At 54.7% G+C, this 17,043-nt stretch overlaps 1 protein-coding gene across 6 annotated transcripts in view; it reads right to left on the bottom strand.

Annotated features, from left to right (window-relative positions):
• Nucleotides 1–8,499: 8,499 nt before the first annotated feature.
• Nucleotides 8,500–17,043, bottom strand: part of SLC6A9 (solute carrier family 6 member 9) — a 163,011-nt gene continuing 154,467 nt past the window's right edge. For all 6 annotated transcript variants that reach the window (XM_066598020.1, XM_066598021.1, XM_066598022.1 and 3 more), the window contains 6 exons: nucleotides 15,562–15,799; nucleotides 15,340–15,474; nucleotides 15,162–15,261; nucleotides 14,809–14,909; nucleotides 10,566–10,736; nucleotides 8,500–10,485 (listed from right to left, as the gene is read on the bottom strand). In XM_066598020.1, coding sequence (XP_066454117.1) covers nucleotides 10,288–10,485; nucleotides 10,566–10,736; nucleotides 14,809–14,909; nucleotides 15,162–15,261; nucleotides 15,340–15,474; nucleotides 15,562–15,799 — 943 coding nt within the window. In that variant the 3' untranslated portion in view covers nucleotides 8,500–10,287. The remainder of the gene's footprint in view (nucleotides 10,486–10,565; nucleotides 10,737–14,808; nucleotides 14,910–15,161; nucleotides 15,262–15,339; nucleotides 15,475–15,561; nucleotides 15,800–17,043) is intronic.

The following is a 17,043-nucleotide window of genomic DNA, read 5'->3' as shown; positions in this document are numbered from 1 at the left end:
TCTTTGCGTAGTGGCCAGAAGTCTGTGCGTAGTGGCCAGAACTCTGTGCGTAGTGGCCAGAAGTCTGTGCGTAGTGGCCAGAAGTCTGTGCGTAGTGGCCAGAAGTCTGTGCGTAGTGGCCAGAAGTCTCTGCGTAGTGGCCAGAAGTCTCTGCGTAGCGGCGAGAAGTCTGTGCGTAGTGGCCAGAAGTCTGTGCGTAGTGGCCAGAAGTCTCTGCGTAGTGGCCAGAAGTCTCTGCGTAGCGGCGAGAAGTCTGTGCGTAGTGGCCTGAAATCTGTGCGTAGTGGCCAGAAGTCTGTGCGTAGTGGCCAGAAGTCTGTCAATAGTGTCCAAAAATCTATGCGTAGTGGCCACAAGTCTATGTGTAGTGGCCAGAAGTCTTCCGTAGTGGCGAGAAGTTTAGTGGCCAGAAGTCTGTGTGTAGTGGCCAGAAGTCTGTCTGTAGAGGCCAGAAGAGCAGTGGCCAGAAGTCTGTGCTTAGTGGCCAGAAGTCTGTCTTTAGTGGCCAGAAGTCTGTTTAGTGGCCAGAAGTCTGTGCGTAGTGGCCAGAAGTCTGTGCGTAGTGGCCAGAAGTCTGTGCGTAGTGGCCAGAACTCTTTGCGTAGTGGCCAGAAGTCTCTGCGTAGTGGCCAGAAGTCTGTGTGTAGTGGCCAGAAGTCTGTGTGTAGTGTCCAGACGTCTGTGTGTAGTGTCCAGAAGTCTGTGCGTAGTGCCCAGAAGTCTGTGCGTAGTGTCCAGAAGTCTGTGCGTAGTGTCCAGAAGTCTGTGCGTAGTGGCCAGAAGTCTATGTGTAGTGGCCAGAATTGTAGTGTCCAGACGTCTGTGCGTAGTGGCCAGAAGTCTGTGCGTAGTGTCCAGAAGTCTGTGCGTAGTGGCCAGAAGTCTGTGTTTAGTGGCCAGAAGTCTGTGCGTAGTGGGCAGAAGTCTGTGCGTAGTGGCCAGAAGTCTATGTGTAGTGGCCAGAAGTCTGTGCGTAGTGGGCAGAAGTCTGTGCGTAGTGGCCAGAAGTCTGTGTGTAGTGGCCAGAAGTCTGTGCGTAGTGTCCAGAAGTCTGTGTGTAGTGGCCAGAAGTCTGTGTGTAGTGTCCAGAAGTCTATGTGTAGTGGCCAGAAGTCTGTGTGTAGTGTCCAGAAGTCTGTGTGTAGTGTCCAGAAGTCTGTGCGTAGTGTCCAGAAGTCTGTGCGTAGTGTCCAGAAGTCTGTGTGTAGTGTCCAGAAGTCTGTGTGTAGTGTCCAGAAGTCTGTGCGTAGTGTCCAGAAGTCTGTGCGTAGTGTCCAGAAGTCTATGTGTAGTGGCCAGAAGTCTGTGTGTAGTGTCCAGAAGTCTGTGTGTAGTGTCCAGAAGTCTGTGTGTAGTGTCCAGAAGTCTGTGCGTAGTGTCCAGAAGTCTGTGTGTAGTGTCCAGAAGTCTGTGTTTAGTGTCCAGAAGTCTATGTGTAGTGGCCAGAAGTCTGTGTGTAGTGGCCAGAAGTCTGTGTGTAGTGTCCAGAAGTCTATGTCCAGTGGCCAGAAGTCTCTGTGTAGTGGCCAGAAGTCTGTGCGTAGTGGCCAGAAGTCTGTGTGTAGTGTCCAGAAGTCTATGTGTAGTGGCCAGAAGTCTGTGCGTAGTGGCCAGAGGTCTGTGTGTAGTGTCCAGTAGTCTGTGCGTAGTGGCCAGAAGTCTGTGCGTAGTGCCAGATGTCTGTGCGTAGTGTCCAGAAGTCTATGTGTAGTGTCCAGAAGTCTGTGTGTAGTGGCCAGAAGTCTGTGTGTAGTGTCCAGAAGTCTGTGTGTAGTGTCCAGTAGTCTGTGTGTAGTGTCCAGTAGTCTGTGTGTAGTGGCCAGAAGTCTGTGTGTAGTGTCCAGAAGTCTGTGCGTAGTGTCCAGAAGTCTGTGCGTAGTGTCGAGTAGTCTGTGTGTAGTGTCCAGTAGTCTGTGCGTAGTGTCCAGTAGTCTGTGTGTAGTGGCCAGAAGTCTCTGCGTAGTGGCCAGAAGTCTGTGCGTAGTGGCCAGAAGTCTCTGCGTAGTGGCCAGAAATCTGTGTGTAGTGGCCAGAAGTCTGTGTGTAGTGGCCAGAAGTCTCTGCGTAGTGGCCAGAAATCTGTGTGTAGTGGGCAGAAGTCTGTGCGTAGTGGCCAGAAGTCTGTGCCTAGTGGCCAGAAGTCTGTGCCTAGTGGCCAGAAGTCTGTCAATAGTGTCCAGAAGTCTGTGCGTAGTGTCCAGAAGTCTATGTGTAGTGTCCAGAAGTCTATGTGTAGTGTCCAGAAGTCTATGTGTAGTGGCCAGAAGTCTGTATGTAGTGGCTAGAAGTGTAGTGTCCAGAAGTCTTTGCGTAGTGTCCAGAAGTCTATGTGTAGTGTCCAGAAGTCTATGTGTCGTGTCCAGAAGTCTATGTGTAGTGGCCAGAAGTCTGTATGTAGTGGCTAGAAGTGTAGTGTCCAGTAGTCTGTGCGTAGTGTCCAGAAGTCTGTGCGTAGTGGCCAGAAGTCTGTGCGTATTGGCCAGAAGTCTATGTGTAGTGGCCAGAATTGTAGTGGCCAAAAGTCTGTGTATTGTGGCCAGAAGTATAGTGGCCAGAAGTCGCTGTGTAGTGTCCAGAAGTCTATGTGTAGTGGCCAGAAGTCTTCCGTAGTGGCGAGAAGTTTAGTGGCCAGAAGTCTGTGTGTAGTGGCCAGAAGTCTGTGTGTAGTGGCCAGAAGTCTGTGTGTAGTAGCCAGAAGTCTCTGCGTAGTGGCCAGAAGTCTGTGTTTAGTGGCCAGAAGTCTGTGCGCAGTGGCCAGAAGTCTGTGCGTAGTGGCCAGAAGTCTGTGTGTAGTGGCCAGATGTCTGTTTCTAGTCGCCAGAAGTGTAGGGGCCAGAAGTCTGTGTTTAGTGGCCAGAAGTCTGTGCATAGTGGCCAGAAGTCTGTGCGTAGTGGCCAGAAGTCTGTGCGTAGTTGCCAGAAGTCTGTGTGTAGTGGCCAGATGTCTGTTTCTAGTCGCCAGAAGTGTAGGGGCAAGAAGTCTATGTGTAGTGGCAGAAGTCTGTGTGTAGTGGCCAGAAGTCTGTGTGTAGTGGCCAGAAGTCTGTGTGTAGTGGCCAGAAGTCTGTGCGTAGTGGCAAGAAGTCTGTGCGTAGTGCCAGAAGTCTATGTGTAGTGGCCAGAAGTCTGTGTGTAGTGGCCCGAAGTCTTTGTGTAGTGGCCAGAAGTCTGTGTGTAGTGGCCAGAAGTCTGTGTGTAGTGGCCAAAAGTCTGTGCGTAGTGCCAGAAGTCTATGTGTAGTGGCCAGAAGTCTGTGTGTAGTGGCCAGAAGTCTATGTGTAGTGTCCAGAAGTCTGTGCGTAGTGTCCAGAAGTCTGTGCTTAGTGGCCAGAAGTCTGTGCTTAGTGGCCAGAAGTCTGTGCTTAGTAGCCAGAAGTCTATGTGTTTACAGCTAGCTTTCTCACTTAACTTACCTGATACAGCTGAACCCGCAATAAAATCGTAAAACCTGCAGTAATTCTTGTGTATATCGCTCCTCACTGCTGTCATCACGGGGGTATAATCCGGCCCGAGGGGGTATGAATTGGCCTAGACCATAATACACCCGGGGGTATAATCTAGCCTGGGCCCTGGGGTATATTGTGGACTGGGGGCATACCCGGGAGAGAGCTGCGAGATGTGCAAACCACCTGGCAGCAGAAGGGTTGATGCTGCGGCGCTCTTGGCTGTGGCGCGGTGTCACTCACGCATCGGCCTCATTTCTTCTCTGGGAGCGGAAACTTCCTGGAATTCGGTGGATTTGATTCTTGATGCAGAAAAATCTTCAGTTTAAAGCTGGGATTTTCTTATGAAATGAAAGATGAAACAATGAAAACGGCGCAAAATGGTGAAATGAGCGCAAATCCTGAGAAGTTGTGTCGCAGCAGCTGTCCGCTAGAGGGCGCTGCAAGCTCATGGAATACACACAGACTGATATATGAGCAGCGGCGCAGGGGTCTGGACCCCACAATGTGGGAGGTTTGGGGGTCTCCTAAGAGGGCAAAGAGCAACCGGAGCGCAGAGCCACCTGCAACATGATATCAGTATGGGGAAAGTGTGAAACGTGGCTGATAACAGAGAATAATAGCTGAGATTCATGTGTGCCACAGTAGCCTTCCTCAAGTATAGAATGGTTGATAACATGGAGTAGTAGCTTGCACCAACATGGTCCCTTTCATTCCCCCCCCCCACCCGAATCATCACACGGGGGTCACATTAGAGTCAACGACTTTATTTCTGTCAGGACCAAATAAACGGAGGTGAAAGTGACGCGGTTTCTACGTTTCTTTAATCATAAGTCAAGTACACTACAGGGACAGCGAGGTTCTTGACACAAGACCCCGCAACGTCTCGGGTGCCTCGTGCTTCCCTATAGGGTGGGGGTCCGGGACACGGGGAACTTTATTCCAGGTTTGGCCGCAGGATGACAGGAAACGAGAAAATCAAAGCGTATCGGCGGACGCCACGACAACGAGTAATACTTGTAGATGAATAATACAACCAGCGTCAGCGCTGGGGGAGGGGCTCAGCGCAACTGACAGCTTGGAGAGGAAAACTGGAAAGGAATGAAGATGCAGAACACGGCGCCGCCCGCCGCTCCGTCCACGCGGATGCGCTAAAAGTGATTAGTGCACATGTACATAACCTGACGCTGCGTCTACATACGGATGCAGCAGAGCTTAGCGCCGAGATCACATGACCATTCCAGCTCCGCGGTAAGAATGAGAAAACAAAACCGGACACTCGTGACTGCGCCAATCTTATCAGCATTCCGTAGGACTGTGTCAGTGCGTCTGCTGCAGATTGTCAATGCGGATTACAGAAGCAGCGCAGCGGACGCCGCCGGCAGCGCAGATGTCACCCCTTTTAGTGCAGGAGGACATTGCAGCCATTCTGGGAGGTATTGCGCAGCGCGGACCGTTCTTCGCTGCTTCGGAGGTCCGTTAGCTGTGCAGCGAATACTGCGAGGCTAGTCGTGGGCGTACTAGAATCTGTGCAGATGGGAGACGCCGCGGATCTCTAATGAGTGATGCTAGAACGGCCGTGGGCGGGGACAAGCCGTCTTACTTCAGTCCTCGCTATTGTACCTGCGTTTCCTCCGGTTTTCACACTGGCCGTCTTAAGAAGTTCAGTTTCCTGCCCAGAAGACGGTCGTCCGTAACGCCGATAACGCGCTGATGCCTTTTCATCTTTGATGTCCGTTTCGTGGATCCACATCACTAAACCATCTTCGTGTCCGACCGCGCCGCAGCGATGCGTAAACCCTGCAGCGTGTCAGGAGCAGCAAAGTGGATGAGAATTTAGGAAATGGCGACTCGTGTTTTTTGCGAGTTCTGAGTCCATGGAATGTTGTTTCTTTCTGCCCTTTCAGAGAGTCGGATGAAACCTACATGTAAGACTCAGCAGACTTGTAGGGTTTTCTCTGCCCATCAGAGCACTGTGGGGGGGGGGGGGGGCGCCGTCCCTCTGTTGTTCCTCCTGGGTATTTATGAATCCACCAGTAGGCGGGGCTACGCAGTCTGTCATCGTCCATCAGAGCTGAGAGTATCCGACTAGGCGCATGCCCCCAATTAGGAACTTGCTTCCTAAATATCCAGGAGTAGTGAGAGAGGGACGGCGCGCCGAAGAGCTGGAAGGGGCGGAGCTCCGTGATCATTACTTTATGAAAAATACACTTAAAGGGGCATTCAACCTGACTTCACACGGGCAAGAAAGTCGCCCAAGACGAGCCGCTCAAATATGAACCCCATTATTCTGAACGGGGTCACACACCGCGATGACATGTTCTATTTTATGCGCGCTCTCGCATCGCAGCGCCTGTTGTTTTCCGCCACACGCTAGGTGCATGCAGTGACACTCTGCCTTCCTCTGCCAGCGAGGATTGATTCTTCCCCGAAGTGATGCCAAGCGGTTTTGACATAAAAATGCCTCACATCCGCGGGGACATCACACTGGCGAGCGCGGTATGGGGGCGGGGCTCTATATTGCGCTCGTCGTGTGAAGTTAGTCCCACAGTGCCAGTTTTTGGTGTAAAATTTGGTGCAATCTTGTTTATGCTAAAATGTTGCAACTTTGGCTCCTCCGCGCCACTTTCAGAAAAATGGGGTGTGGCTTTTCAGGAGGAGGTGTGGCCAACTGCGCAATTATGCATAAGAAATTGGCATCATTGATCTAAGAAATGCACGAAGAGGCGCCAGCAGGAAGCGCGTTAAGATCGGCCTCTAACAACGCGGCTGTTTTTTCCCATTTTTGTTTTTTGCTCCTCACTCCTTATTTGGCGCTCGCTGCCCGGCGGCTCGCCGCTGTGGGTGGCCCTCGCGGGGCGACTTGTATGTTGCAGTAATACTATTTAATGTACTAAAACATTCTAAGTGGAGTGAAATGGGAAACAAATGTGATTCGGCCATCCTTGGGGGCGGGGGGGACAGTCTACCCCTCTTCTGCGCATCGCTGCGATTCCGACAAGACCACAGATATGGCTTGTATTGTATCCCGGGACGGCTGGGCGCGGCGGCTGGACTTTCTTTTGGTATTTTTGAGTACCGAAAACTTTTTTAGCACTTTTTAAAAAAATGTCTTGAAGTTGAGGTGACCCAAAAATCCACAATTTTGGCGTTTGTGTACTTTTTTCTGACGCGGTTACTTCCATAGATCCAGCTTCTACGCACGCAGCGATACCAAATACGTCTTTTTTTTTTTAACCTTTCATTACCTTTTATTTTTCTAATTCTGAAACTTTTTTTGTCCCCACAGGGGGCTTGAACTCGTGATCATTCGATCGCTCATAGGGTGTCAAGTAATACCGCAGTACTGCATTATACTGTGAGCTGACAGGCATGGCAGCCCTGGAGCTCACTGCGGGGGGAGCAGTTCGCCGCCCCCCCCCCCCATATACCACTTGGGGCATTTAAGGGGTTAACAGCCACAATCAGCGTTCACACTGATCGTGCCGCAGCCGCTGTGGAGGGAGGATTGCTCCCCCATCTGGCTGTATACAAATTCTGCAAATATATGTTTTTGGGTGTGAAGGGGTCAGGATGCTGATTTTAATACATTTCAGTGTTAAGGGAAGTATCTAGCTCTGTGATTGGCTGGCCACGCCCAGTGCGCCAGCCCCGCCCACGCCCAGTGCGCCAGCCCCGCCCACTAAGAGGCATCAGCTCATTGCATTATAAATCAATGCCTCCAGTGGTAATCGGCAGCAGAAGTCGCCCTATTAAAGGGCCGGCGTCCTGGAAATTAAGCTTATTTGCTGCACGGTTAAAGTTCTGTAAATTTCTAGTAGATTTTGTGCTCCAATTCTTCACTGTTTCAAGATCTCTTCTTGCTGTCAATGACTGGAAACATAACTGCGTTCACAGCGGAGCGTTGGTTGCATGCGGTTTAGAGGCTCCGATACACGTTACCTGCACTGACACATTGTAACGACCTCTGTGGCCGGGTCAGCTGGGCTCCCAATCACAGACAGCTAGCAGAGCTTTTATAAATACAGTACGACCGTCTATCAGAAAGTTCCAGAACTTAACATCTAACTGGATAACCCATGAAGGTTCAGTCTGAGGAGGGGCCCCAAGTCGTCGGGGCCCCACAGATCATTTTGGCGCCCATTATAGTAGGATATTGCTAATATTCAGTGTAAGATGCGGGGCGCCCCCTGCTGACCTGTCATATACGGTACAGGACGCCATCCCCCGTGTCATGTGACTGTGCTTATGTATGACAATGAGGTATTTCAGAGGCAGGGACTCTGTGGCCCCCCAGTCCGGGGGCCCCAGCCTGCTCCTTAGTGTCCAAGTGCTTTGTGCTGCTGGTGTAATGCTCGTTGCAAACGATGGGAGGCGCTCCGCTCATTATAGCGTTGCTGGTAGTGAGCTCTCATTTGTGCTTAATAGTTAATTGGCCCCGCCCACAGCGCAGAGCATTACGTGTGCGTTTCTGGCAATGCCATGACTGCGACACGTTTACGGCGGGAGTCCCGCTGATCACGTGACTCGTCCGGTGCTGCCACTCTCTGCCCTATGACGCTAAGGGACGGTGGCGGCACTGCTTGTCATGTGATCAGGCTAGGGTCATGTGACATGTCCTGCGCAACGAGTGCAAACCGTGAAATGCCAACCGTCCCATGTGTGCGGATGTGACCAATGCCTGATGGCGCGGCTCATGTCCGCTGCACTCATCCACGCAGGAGGTTCCACTCAACCTAAAATCCGGGACAAAATAGCGCAGCGCGCTGCAGTATGGCATCCGGGAGAGCGCTGGCGAGCCGGGCGGCAGGCGACGGGCTCCGGTCCGTCATACAATGAACCGCTGCCCAACATGGAAACCAAGCGCAGATGAGAAAGTCGCTGTACACGCGCGGGAAAGTCCGATCCACCATTACAAATCATAACATCCGTAAAACGTGACCGCGGCTGCGCCCCCCCGGCCGGCGCGAACCCCTTGCGTCGCAGTGTCCACAGTCTGGGGCTCAGTCACATTTCTGTGGTGAAATGATGCGACTGAGCGAGGTGGGGGGGGGGGGGGGGGGGTGAGTCCTCCCCCCCCCATGTGAGTTCTACGCAGAGACCCGAATATCATGTCAGGTTCTACTGCCACCTAGTGAGCAGAGTCGGTGCTGCACTGCTGCGGCCTGCGGTCTGGATGCAGTGCTGTAACCACACTGATGGCGCCGCTGCCTGGTAAGACGCATGGATGGGCAGAAGACGAGAGCTTCCTGCGCAGAACGCACGGAGACCGAGAAACCTGCGGCAAATGTTGAATCCATAGCTGACGGAGTCCAGGCATCCGCGCCGTGCGGTCTAGCTGCGCAGCAGAACCACCAGTGTGACTTGCTGCATCCTGACCGCGCCGCGCTTGCCCTCGTACCGCCATCATGTGGCCTCCCCCAGCTTCACACGACCGGGTGGGATTCCGCATGCGGTGTGAGCCCGGCCGCTGACTCTGCGACCACAGTGGCCCGCCGGCGGTCATGCGCAGCCCAGATTTTGTTTGTACTTCCCACACGGGTCCCGTGGCGCGTACCCCATGGTAGCTGCGGGGCGCACTTCAATGGAGGTCATTTGCACGGAGTTCGCAGCTACATTTTTCCTCCAATCGCGGAATACGCAATTTGTATTCTCGGGTGTGAAGGAAAATCTGAGAGTACGCGGCGGTCCATGCGTGTGAAGCCGGCCGAAGAGCGCGTACACAGAATGCCAGATGCGTGCCGACCGCGCCGCTGCAGGCGACCGACGGCCTCAGCAGCAGGATGTGTGCGGGAGGGGCCGCCGGGGAACCTTCGCTCCAGCATCAGGAAATCACAGCCCAGATATCAGTTGTGGTCCGTCCGAGGGGACGCTGAGAGTTGTAGTCCGTCCGAGGGGACGCTGAGAGTTGTAGTCCGTCCGAGGGGACGCTGAGATTTGTAGTCCGTCCGAGGGGACGCTGAGAGTTGTAGTCCTCCCGAGGGGACGCTGAGAGTTGTAGTCCGTCCGAGGGGACGCTGAGAGTTGTAGTCCGCCCGAGGGGACGCTGAGAGTTGTAGTCCGTCCGAGGGGACGCTGAGAGTTGTAGTCCTCCCGAGGGGACGCTGAGAGTTGTAGTCCGTCTGTGTGTCCGATGTCACTACATCACGCTACAACAACACGACACAGACGAGCGGTTCGCGGGGCAGCGTCGCGTGGTGCCGGCCGTGCGGGTTTACGACACTACAGAGGGACCTGGAGCAGCAGCAGCGGTTCTGGTAGCAGTCAGGGAGCTAAAGAGTTAATGACGCAGAATCCATCCAGTTACCAAAAACCTAAATGTGCGGAGACGGCGAGGAGGGCAGTCACTCCACCAAATACTGGGCGCAAGGGGAAGCGGATGCCAGCCTCGCCCCAGGGGGTGCAGACCCTGCTTCCTTGGCACAGTGAGAAGTCCGAGTCATGGCGGTGGAGCCGGCGACTGGCCAAGGGGGGGCAGGTGGGAGCGCGGCCGCTGACCGCCCCGCTGCTAGGGAGATCCGAGGTTTTCTAGAAACTCTAAAAATACTCTTTTCTGTAAACTACAGTTAGACGCGTTAGAAGAACTCCTCCGCCCCGCGGAGACACTGCCCCCCACTCCTCAGCAGTGTCCTCCGGGGGTCCCGGGTGTAGCGGAGAGACCCCCGCATCCTCTGCGCAGCAGCTGAGGGGTTCTTATCTCCCCGAGAGTCAGTTCTGAGGTGACCGGCTGGAAACGGGGCGACGAGGGAACGGCTGGTCTGGATGAGAACACGGAGGAGCGGGGGGTTGAGGGTAACGGGGGGCATCCACACACCAGCGCCTCGGCCCTCTCCATGCCCGCTGCTTACACCTTGGAGTCCTGGCTGTGGGCCTGCCCGTTGCTGCCCTGTATTGTCAGGCCGATCTCTTCCTTCTTGTGCTTCTCGGGGTTCAGCGGTTGGGCCTCGGGGCTGCCGTCGCTCGCCGTAGCATAGCGGCCCGTCCGGTGCTCGTGCAGCGCGGGGCCCCAGTCCTTGTTGGGCTTCACCGCGTTCTTTACTCGCTGTAAGAGAAGAGAGAAGTCAGGAGCCGCAGGAGGAGAACAACCCCCATCATCCCACGGCCGCAGGGACCCCAACGGACCTGCAGGAAGGTGTCACCATCCGAACGCCAGATCTTGAAAGCAGCGTACAACGGGATGCAGACGACCGACGAGAGCGCCATCAGGAAGCCCAGAGAGATGGCCCAGCCCGGGTACATGTAGTCGTTGTAGGAGATCGGGCGGTACTGGATGACCGTGAAGACCAGGATAAACTGGGGGGAGAGAGAAGCGGGATGATGGGGGTTATAGTGCCATCAGGAGGCCCGCCACTAATACGGATGCACAGAGCTGTCATGTCACACTGGAGTGCAGCGGTTAATTGAGGCTGTGATGTTAAATTGGAGTGCAGCGGTAACTCTAGGCTGTGATGTCACATTGGAGTGCAGCGATCACTCATGGGTTGTGAAGTCACATTGAAGTGCAGTGGTCTGTCGGGGCTGTGATGTCACACTGGAGTACAGTCGTCACTCTGGGCTGTGATGTCACATTGGAGTGCAGTGGTCACTCAGGGGTGTGATGTCACACTTTAGCATATCAGTCACTCATGGCTGTGGTGTCTCACTGGAGGGCAGTGGTTATTCGAGGCTGTGATGTCACATTGGTGTACAGCTGCAACTCGGGGCTGTTATGTCTCACTGGAGCGCAGCGGTCACTTGGGGTGTGAGGTCACACTGCAGTGCGGTGGTTACTCAGGGCTGTGATGTCACACTGGAGTGCAGCAGTCACTTGGGGCTGTGATGTCACACTGGAGTGCAGTGGTTATTTAGGGCTCTGATGTCACACTGGAGTGCAGCGGTCACTCGGGGGTGTAATGTCACACTGGAGTGCAGCGGCTTTCGGGGTTGTGATGTCACACTTCAATGTAGCAGTCACTTGGGGCTGTGATGTCACACTGGAGTGCAGAGGTGACTCGGGGCTGTAATGTCACACTGAAGTGAGGCTGTTACTTGAGGCTGTGACGTTACATTGGAGTGCAATGGTCATTCGGGACTGTGATGTCACACTGGAGTGCAGAAGTTCTTGTGGCTGTGATGTCACACTAGAATGCAGCGGTCACTCATGGCTGTGATGTCACACTGGAGTGCAGCAGTCACTCATGGCTGTGATGTCACACTGGAGTGCAATGGTTATTCGGGGCTGTGATGTCACACTGGAGTGCAGAAGTCACTCATGGCTGTGATGTCTCACTGGACTGCAGCGATCAATCAAGGCTGTTATGTCACACTTCAATGTAGCAGTCACTTGGGGCTATGATGTCACACTGGAGTGCAGCGGTTACCCTGGGCTGTGATGTCAAACTGGAGTGCAGCGGTCACCCAGGGCTGTTTAGTCACACTGGTATGCAGCGGTCACTCTAAGCTGTGATGTCACACTGGAGCGCAGTGGTCACTCGGGGCTACGATGTCACACTGGAGTGCAGCGGTCACTCATGGCTGTGATGTCACACTGGAGTGCAGAGGTCACTCATGGCTGTAATGTCACACTGGAGTGCAGCGGTCACTTGTGGCTGTAATGTCACACTGGAGTGCAGTGGTCCCTTGTGGCTGTGATATCACACTGGAGTGCAGCGGTCACTTATGGCTGTGATGTCACACTGGAGTGCAGCAGTCACTTGGGGCTGTGATGTCACACTTCAATGTAGCAGTCACTTGGAGCAGTGATGTCACACTGGAGTGCAGTCGTCACTCAGGGGTTGTGATGTCACACTTCAATGTAGCAGTCACTCGAGGCTGTGATGTCACACTTCACCATATCAGTCACTCGGGGCTGTGAAGTCGCATTGGAGTGCAGTGGTCTGTCAGGGCTGTGATGTCACATTAGAGTGCAGTGGTGACTCGGGGTTGTAGTGTCACACTTCAGCATATCAGTCACTCGTGGCTGTGATGTCTCACTGGAGTGCAGCGGTCACTCATGGCTGTGATGTCACACTTCAATGTAGCAGTCACTTGGAGCTGTGCTGTCACACTGGAGTGCAGCGGTCACTGGTTGCTGTGTAGTCAGATTGGAGTGCAGTGGTCACTCATGGCTGTGATGTCTCACTGGAGTGCAGCGGTCACTCATGGCTGTGATGTCTCACTGGAGTGCAGCGGTCACTCGGGGCTGTGATGTCACATTTCAATGTAGCAGTCACTTGGAGCTGTGCTGTCACACTGGAGTGCAGTGGTCACTGGTAGCTGTGAAGTCACATTGGAGTGCAGCGCTCACTCGGGGCTGTGATGTCACACTGGACTGCAGCAGTGACTGGTAACTGTGAAGTTACATTAGAGTACAGCAGTCTCTCGGGGCTGTGATGTCACACTGGAGTGCAGCGGTCACTCGGCGCTGTGATGTCACACTGGAGTGCAGCGGTCACTCGGCACTGTGATGTCACACTGGAGTGCAGCGGTCACTCGGCACTGTGATGTCACACTGGAGTGCAGCGGTCACTCGGCGCTGTGATGTCACACTGGAGTGCAGCGGTCACTCGGCGCTGTGATGTCTCCTGGAGTGCAGCGGTCACTCGGCGCTGTGATGTCACACTGGAGTGCAGCGGTCACTCGGCGCTGTGATGTCACACTGGAGTGCAGCGGTCACTCGGGGCTGTGATGTCACACTGGAGTGCAGCGGTCACTCGGCGCTGTGATGTCACACTGGAGTGCCCCGGTCACTCGGCGCTGTGATGTCACACTGGAGTGCAGCGGTCACTCGGCGCTGTGATGTCACACTGGAGTGCAGCGGTCACTCGGCGCTGTGATGTCACACTGGAGTGCAGCGGTCACTCGGCGCTGTGATGTCACACTGGAGTGCAGCGGTCACTCGGCGCTGTGATGTCACACTGGAGTGCAGCGGTCACTCCAAGCTGTGATGTCACACTGGAGTGCAGCGGTCACTCGGGGCTGTGATGTCACACTGGAGTGCAGCAGTCACTCGGCGCTGTGATGTCACACTGGAGTGCAGCGGTCACTCGGCGCTGTGATGTCACACTGGAGTGCAGCGGTCACTCGGCGCTGTGATGTCACACTGGAGTGCAGCGGTCACTCGGCGCTGTGATGTCACACTGGAGTGCAGCGGTCACTCGGCGCTGTGATGTCACACTGGAGTGCAGCGGTCACTCGGCGCTGTGATGTCACACTGGAGTGCAGCGGTCACTCGGGGCTGTGATGTCACACTGGAGTGCAGCGGTCACTCGGGGCTGTGATGTCACACTGGAGTGCAGCGGTCACTCCAAGCTGTGATGTCACACTGGAGTGCAGCAGTCACTCCAAGCTGTGATGTCACACTGGAGTGCAGCGGTCACTCCAAGCTGTGATGTCACACTGGAGTGCAGCGGTCACTCCAAGCAGTGATGTCACACTGGAGTGCAGCGGTCACTCCAAGCTGTGATGTCACATTGGAGTGCAGCGGTCACTCCAAGCTGTGATGTCACACTGGAGTGCAGCGGTCACTCGGGGCTGTGATGTCACACTGGAGTGCAGCGGTCACTCGGGGCTGTGATGTCACACTGGAGTGCAGCGCTCACTCCAGGCTGTGATGTCACACTGGAGTGCAGCTGTCACTCGGGGCTGTGATGTCACACTGGAGTGCAGCGCTCACTCGGGGCTGTGATGTCACACTGGAGTGCAGCGCTCACTCGGGGGTTTTGATGTCACACTGGAGTGCAGCGGTCACTCGGCGCTGTGATGTCACACTGGAGTGCAGCGGTCACTCGGGGCTGTGATGTCACACTGGAGTGCAGCTGTCACTCGGGGCTGTGATGTCACACTGGAGTGCAGCGGTCACTCGGGGCTGTGATGTCACACTGGAGTGCAGCGCTCACTCGGGGCTGTGATGTCACACTGGAGTGCAGCGGTCACTCGGGGCTGTGATGTCACACTGGAGTGCAGCGCTCACTCGGCGCTGTGATGTCACACTGGAGTGCAGCGCTCACTCGGGGCTGTGATGTCACACTGGAGTGCAGCGGTCACTCGGGGCTGTGATGTCACACTGGAGTGCAGCGGTCACTCAGGGCTGTGATGTCACACTGGAGTGCAGCGGTTACTCAGGGCTGTGATGTCACACTGGAGTGCAGCGGTTACTCAGGGCTGTGATGTCACACTGGAGTGCAGCGCTCACTCGGGGCTGTGATGTCACACTGGAGTGCAGCGCTCACTCGGGGCTGTGATGTCACACTGGAGTGCAGCGGTCACTCTGGGCTGTGATGTCACACTGGAGTGCAGCGCTCACTCGGGGCTGTGATGTCACAATGGAGTGCAGCGGTCACTCGGGGCTGTGATGTCAGTGACGAGCATCGTGCTGCAGACTTACAAATATGATGGCTGGAGAGATGAAACGCCAGCAGATCTGGAAGAAGAGGGGAGGGGGGAACCCCAGCATCATCTCAATGTCCTTGAAGTAATTCCGGTGCCCTGCACAACAGAGAAAGCGCAATTATACGATTATAATACCCGCCAAGGAAACGTGCCAGCAGAACGGTGTGACAATCGTGGATGGAACGCCGCATGTGTACAGCATATTAATAAATCTGCCCCCAAGTCCACAGAAACCAGGAGACCCCTTTAATGCTTAGGCTGCACCGGCCCTTTAATTGTCTCTGTAACAATATAGATCACCGGAGAGTATATATCCCGGGATAGGATGGCAGTATTCCCGCGACTCACCGTAAATGTACATGATGGCGACACACATGATGCAGGAGATGACGACCAGGGAGAAGCTGGCGGCGTAATTATCCATCAGCAGCAGCCAGTAGATGCCAGCCTGCGGGAGGAAGCAGCGGTTACTGGAGGACGCCCATCAGCACTACCTCACCTGTGCCCACCTGCTCCAGCATCTTACCTGAGTGGTCAGGGGGATTCCCAGTAGAAAGCCAATCACGGCCACCCCCAGGGTCACAATGGTTTTCCATCGGATGATCCAGTCACTTCCAATCTCATCTACAACGGCGGTGACCAACGTTTCCAGCAGGCAGAACTGTTGCCGGCAGAAGTCAGGAGAGGGTTAATGTGCGGACATTCCGCCGAGCCGCGATCAGCGCTACATAGCGCAATTCTCAGTTACCTGTGTCCCGAGTCCCAAAAGGATGAGCATGAAGAAGAACAGGATGGACCACAGAGGAGAGATGGGCAGCAAGGTCAGGGCTTCCGGATACGCCACAAAGGCCAAGCCAGGGCCGTGGTCAGCCACCTTGGACACATCGACCCCCAAGTGATTCGCCATGAAGCCCAGGATGGAGAAAATGACAAATCCGGCGTAGACGCTGGTGGCGCAGTTGGTAATGCTGATAATGATACTATCCCTGAGAGGAGATGAAGATGATGGAGGCTGAATGTCAATCCCCCCGTCACAGCATACAGCCTCATAGAGAGAGAGAAGCTGCAGCTGCATCCCCCCCCCCCACAGCATACAGCCTCACAGATATGAAGAGAGAAGCTGCAGCTGCATCCCCCCCTCACAGCATGCAGCCTCATAGAGAGAGAGAAGCTGCAGCTGCATCCCCCCCCCTGACAGCATACAGCCTCATAGAGAGAGAGAAGCTGCAGCTGCATCCCCCCCCCACAGCATACAGCCTCACAGATATGAAGAGAGAAGCTGCAGCTGCATCCCCCCCTCACAGCATGCAGCCTCATAGAGAGAGAGAAGCTGCAGCTGCATCCCCCCCCTGACAGCATACAGCCTCATAGAGAGAGAGAAGCTGCAGCTGCACACCCCCCCCCCCTCACAGCATACAGCCTCACAGACATGAAGAGAAGCTGCAGCTGCATACCCCCCTCACAGCATACAGACTCACAGACATGAAGAGAGAAGCTGCAGCTGCATCCACCCCTCACAGATTACAGCCTCACAGAGAGAGAGTGAGAGAGAGAGAGAAACTACAGCTGCACCCCCCAACTCACAGCATACAGCCTAATAGAAAGAGAGAAGCTGCAGTTGCATCCCCCCCTCACAGAATACAGTTTCAGAGAGAGAGAGAAGCTGCATCTGCAACCCCTCTCGAAGCATACAGCTTCAGTGACATGGAGAGAATCTACAGCTGCATCCCCCTCACAGTATACAGCCTCACAGAGAGAGAGAAGCTGCAGCTGCATCCCCCCCCCAACTCACAGCATACTGCCTTATAGAGGGAGAGAAGCTGCAGCTGCATCCCCCCCTTACAGTATACAGCCACACAGACATGAAGAGTGAAGCTGCAGCTGCATAGAGAAATGAGCTGAAGCTGCATCCCCCCTCACAGCATACAGACTCAGAGAGAGAGAGAGAGAAGCTGCAGCTGCATCCCACCCCCCTCACAGTATACAGCCACACATACATGAAGAGTGAAGCTGCAGCTGCATAGAGAAAGGAGCTGAAGCTGCATCCCCCCTCACAGCATACAGACTCACAGAGAGAGAAGCTGCAGCTGCATTCCCCCTCACAGCATACAGCCTCATAGACAGAAAGAACCTACAGATGCATCCCCCCTCACAGCATACAGCCTCACAGAGGGAGAGAAGCTGCAGCTGCATCCCCACTCACAGCATACAGCCTCACAGAGAGAGAAGC

The sequence above is a fragment of the Eleutherodactylus coqui genome, chromosome 3, assembly GCF_035609145.1.
Source record: "Eleutherodactylus coqui strain aEleCoq1 chromosome 3, aEleCoq1.hap1, whole genome shotgun sequence".
NCBI classification, from domain to species: domain Eukaryota; kingdom Metazoa; phylum Chordata; class Amphibia; order Anura; family Eleutherodactylidae; genus Eleutherodactylus; species Eleutherodactylus coqui.
Note: the sequence above shows the minus strand (reverse complement) of the source record. Positions and strands in the feature narration are given on the sequence as shown.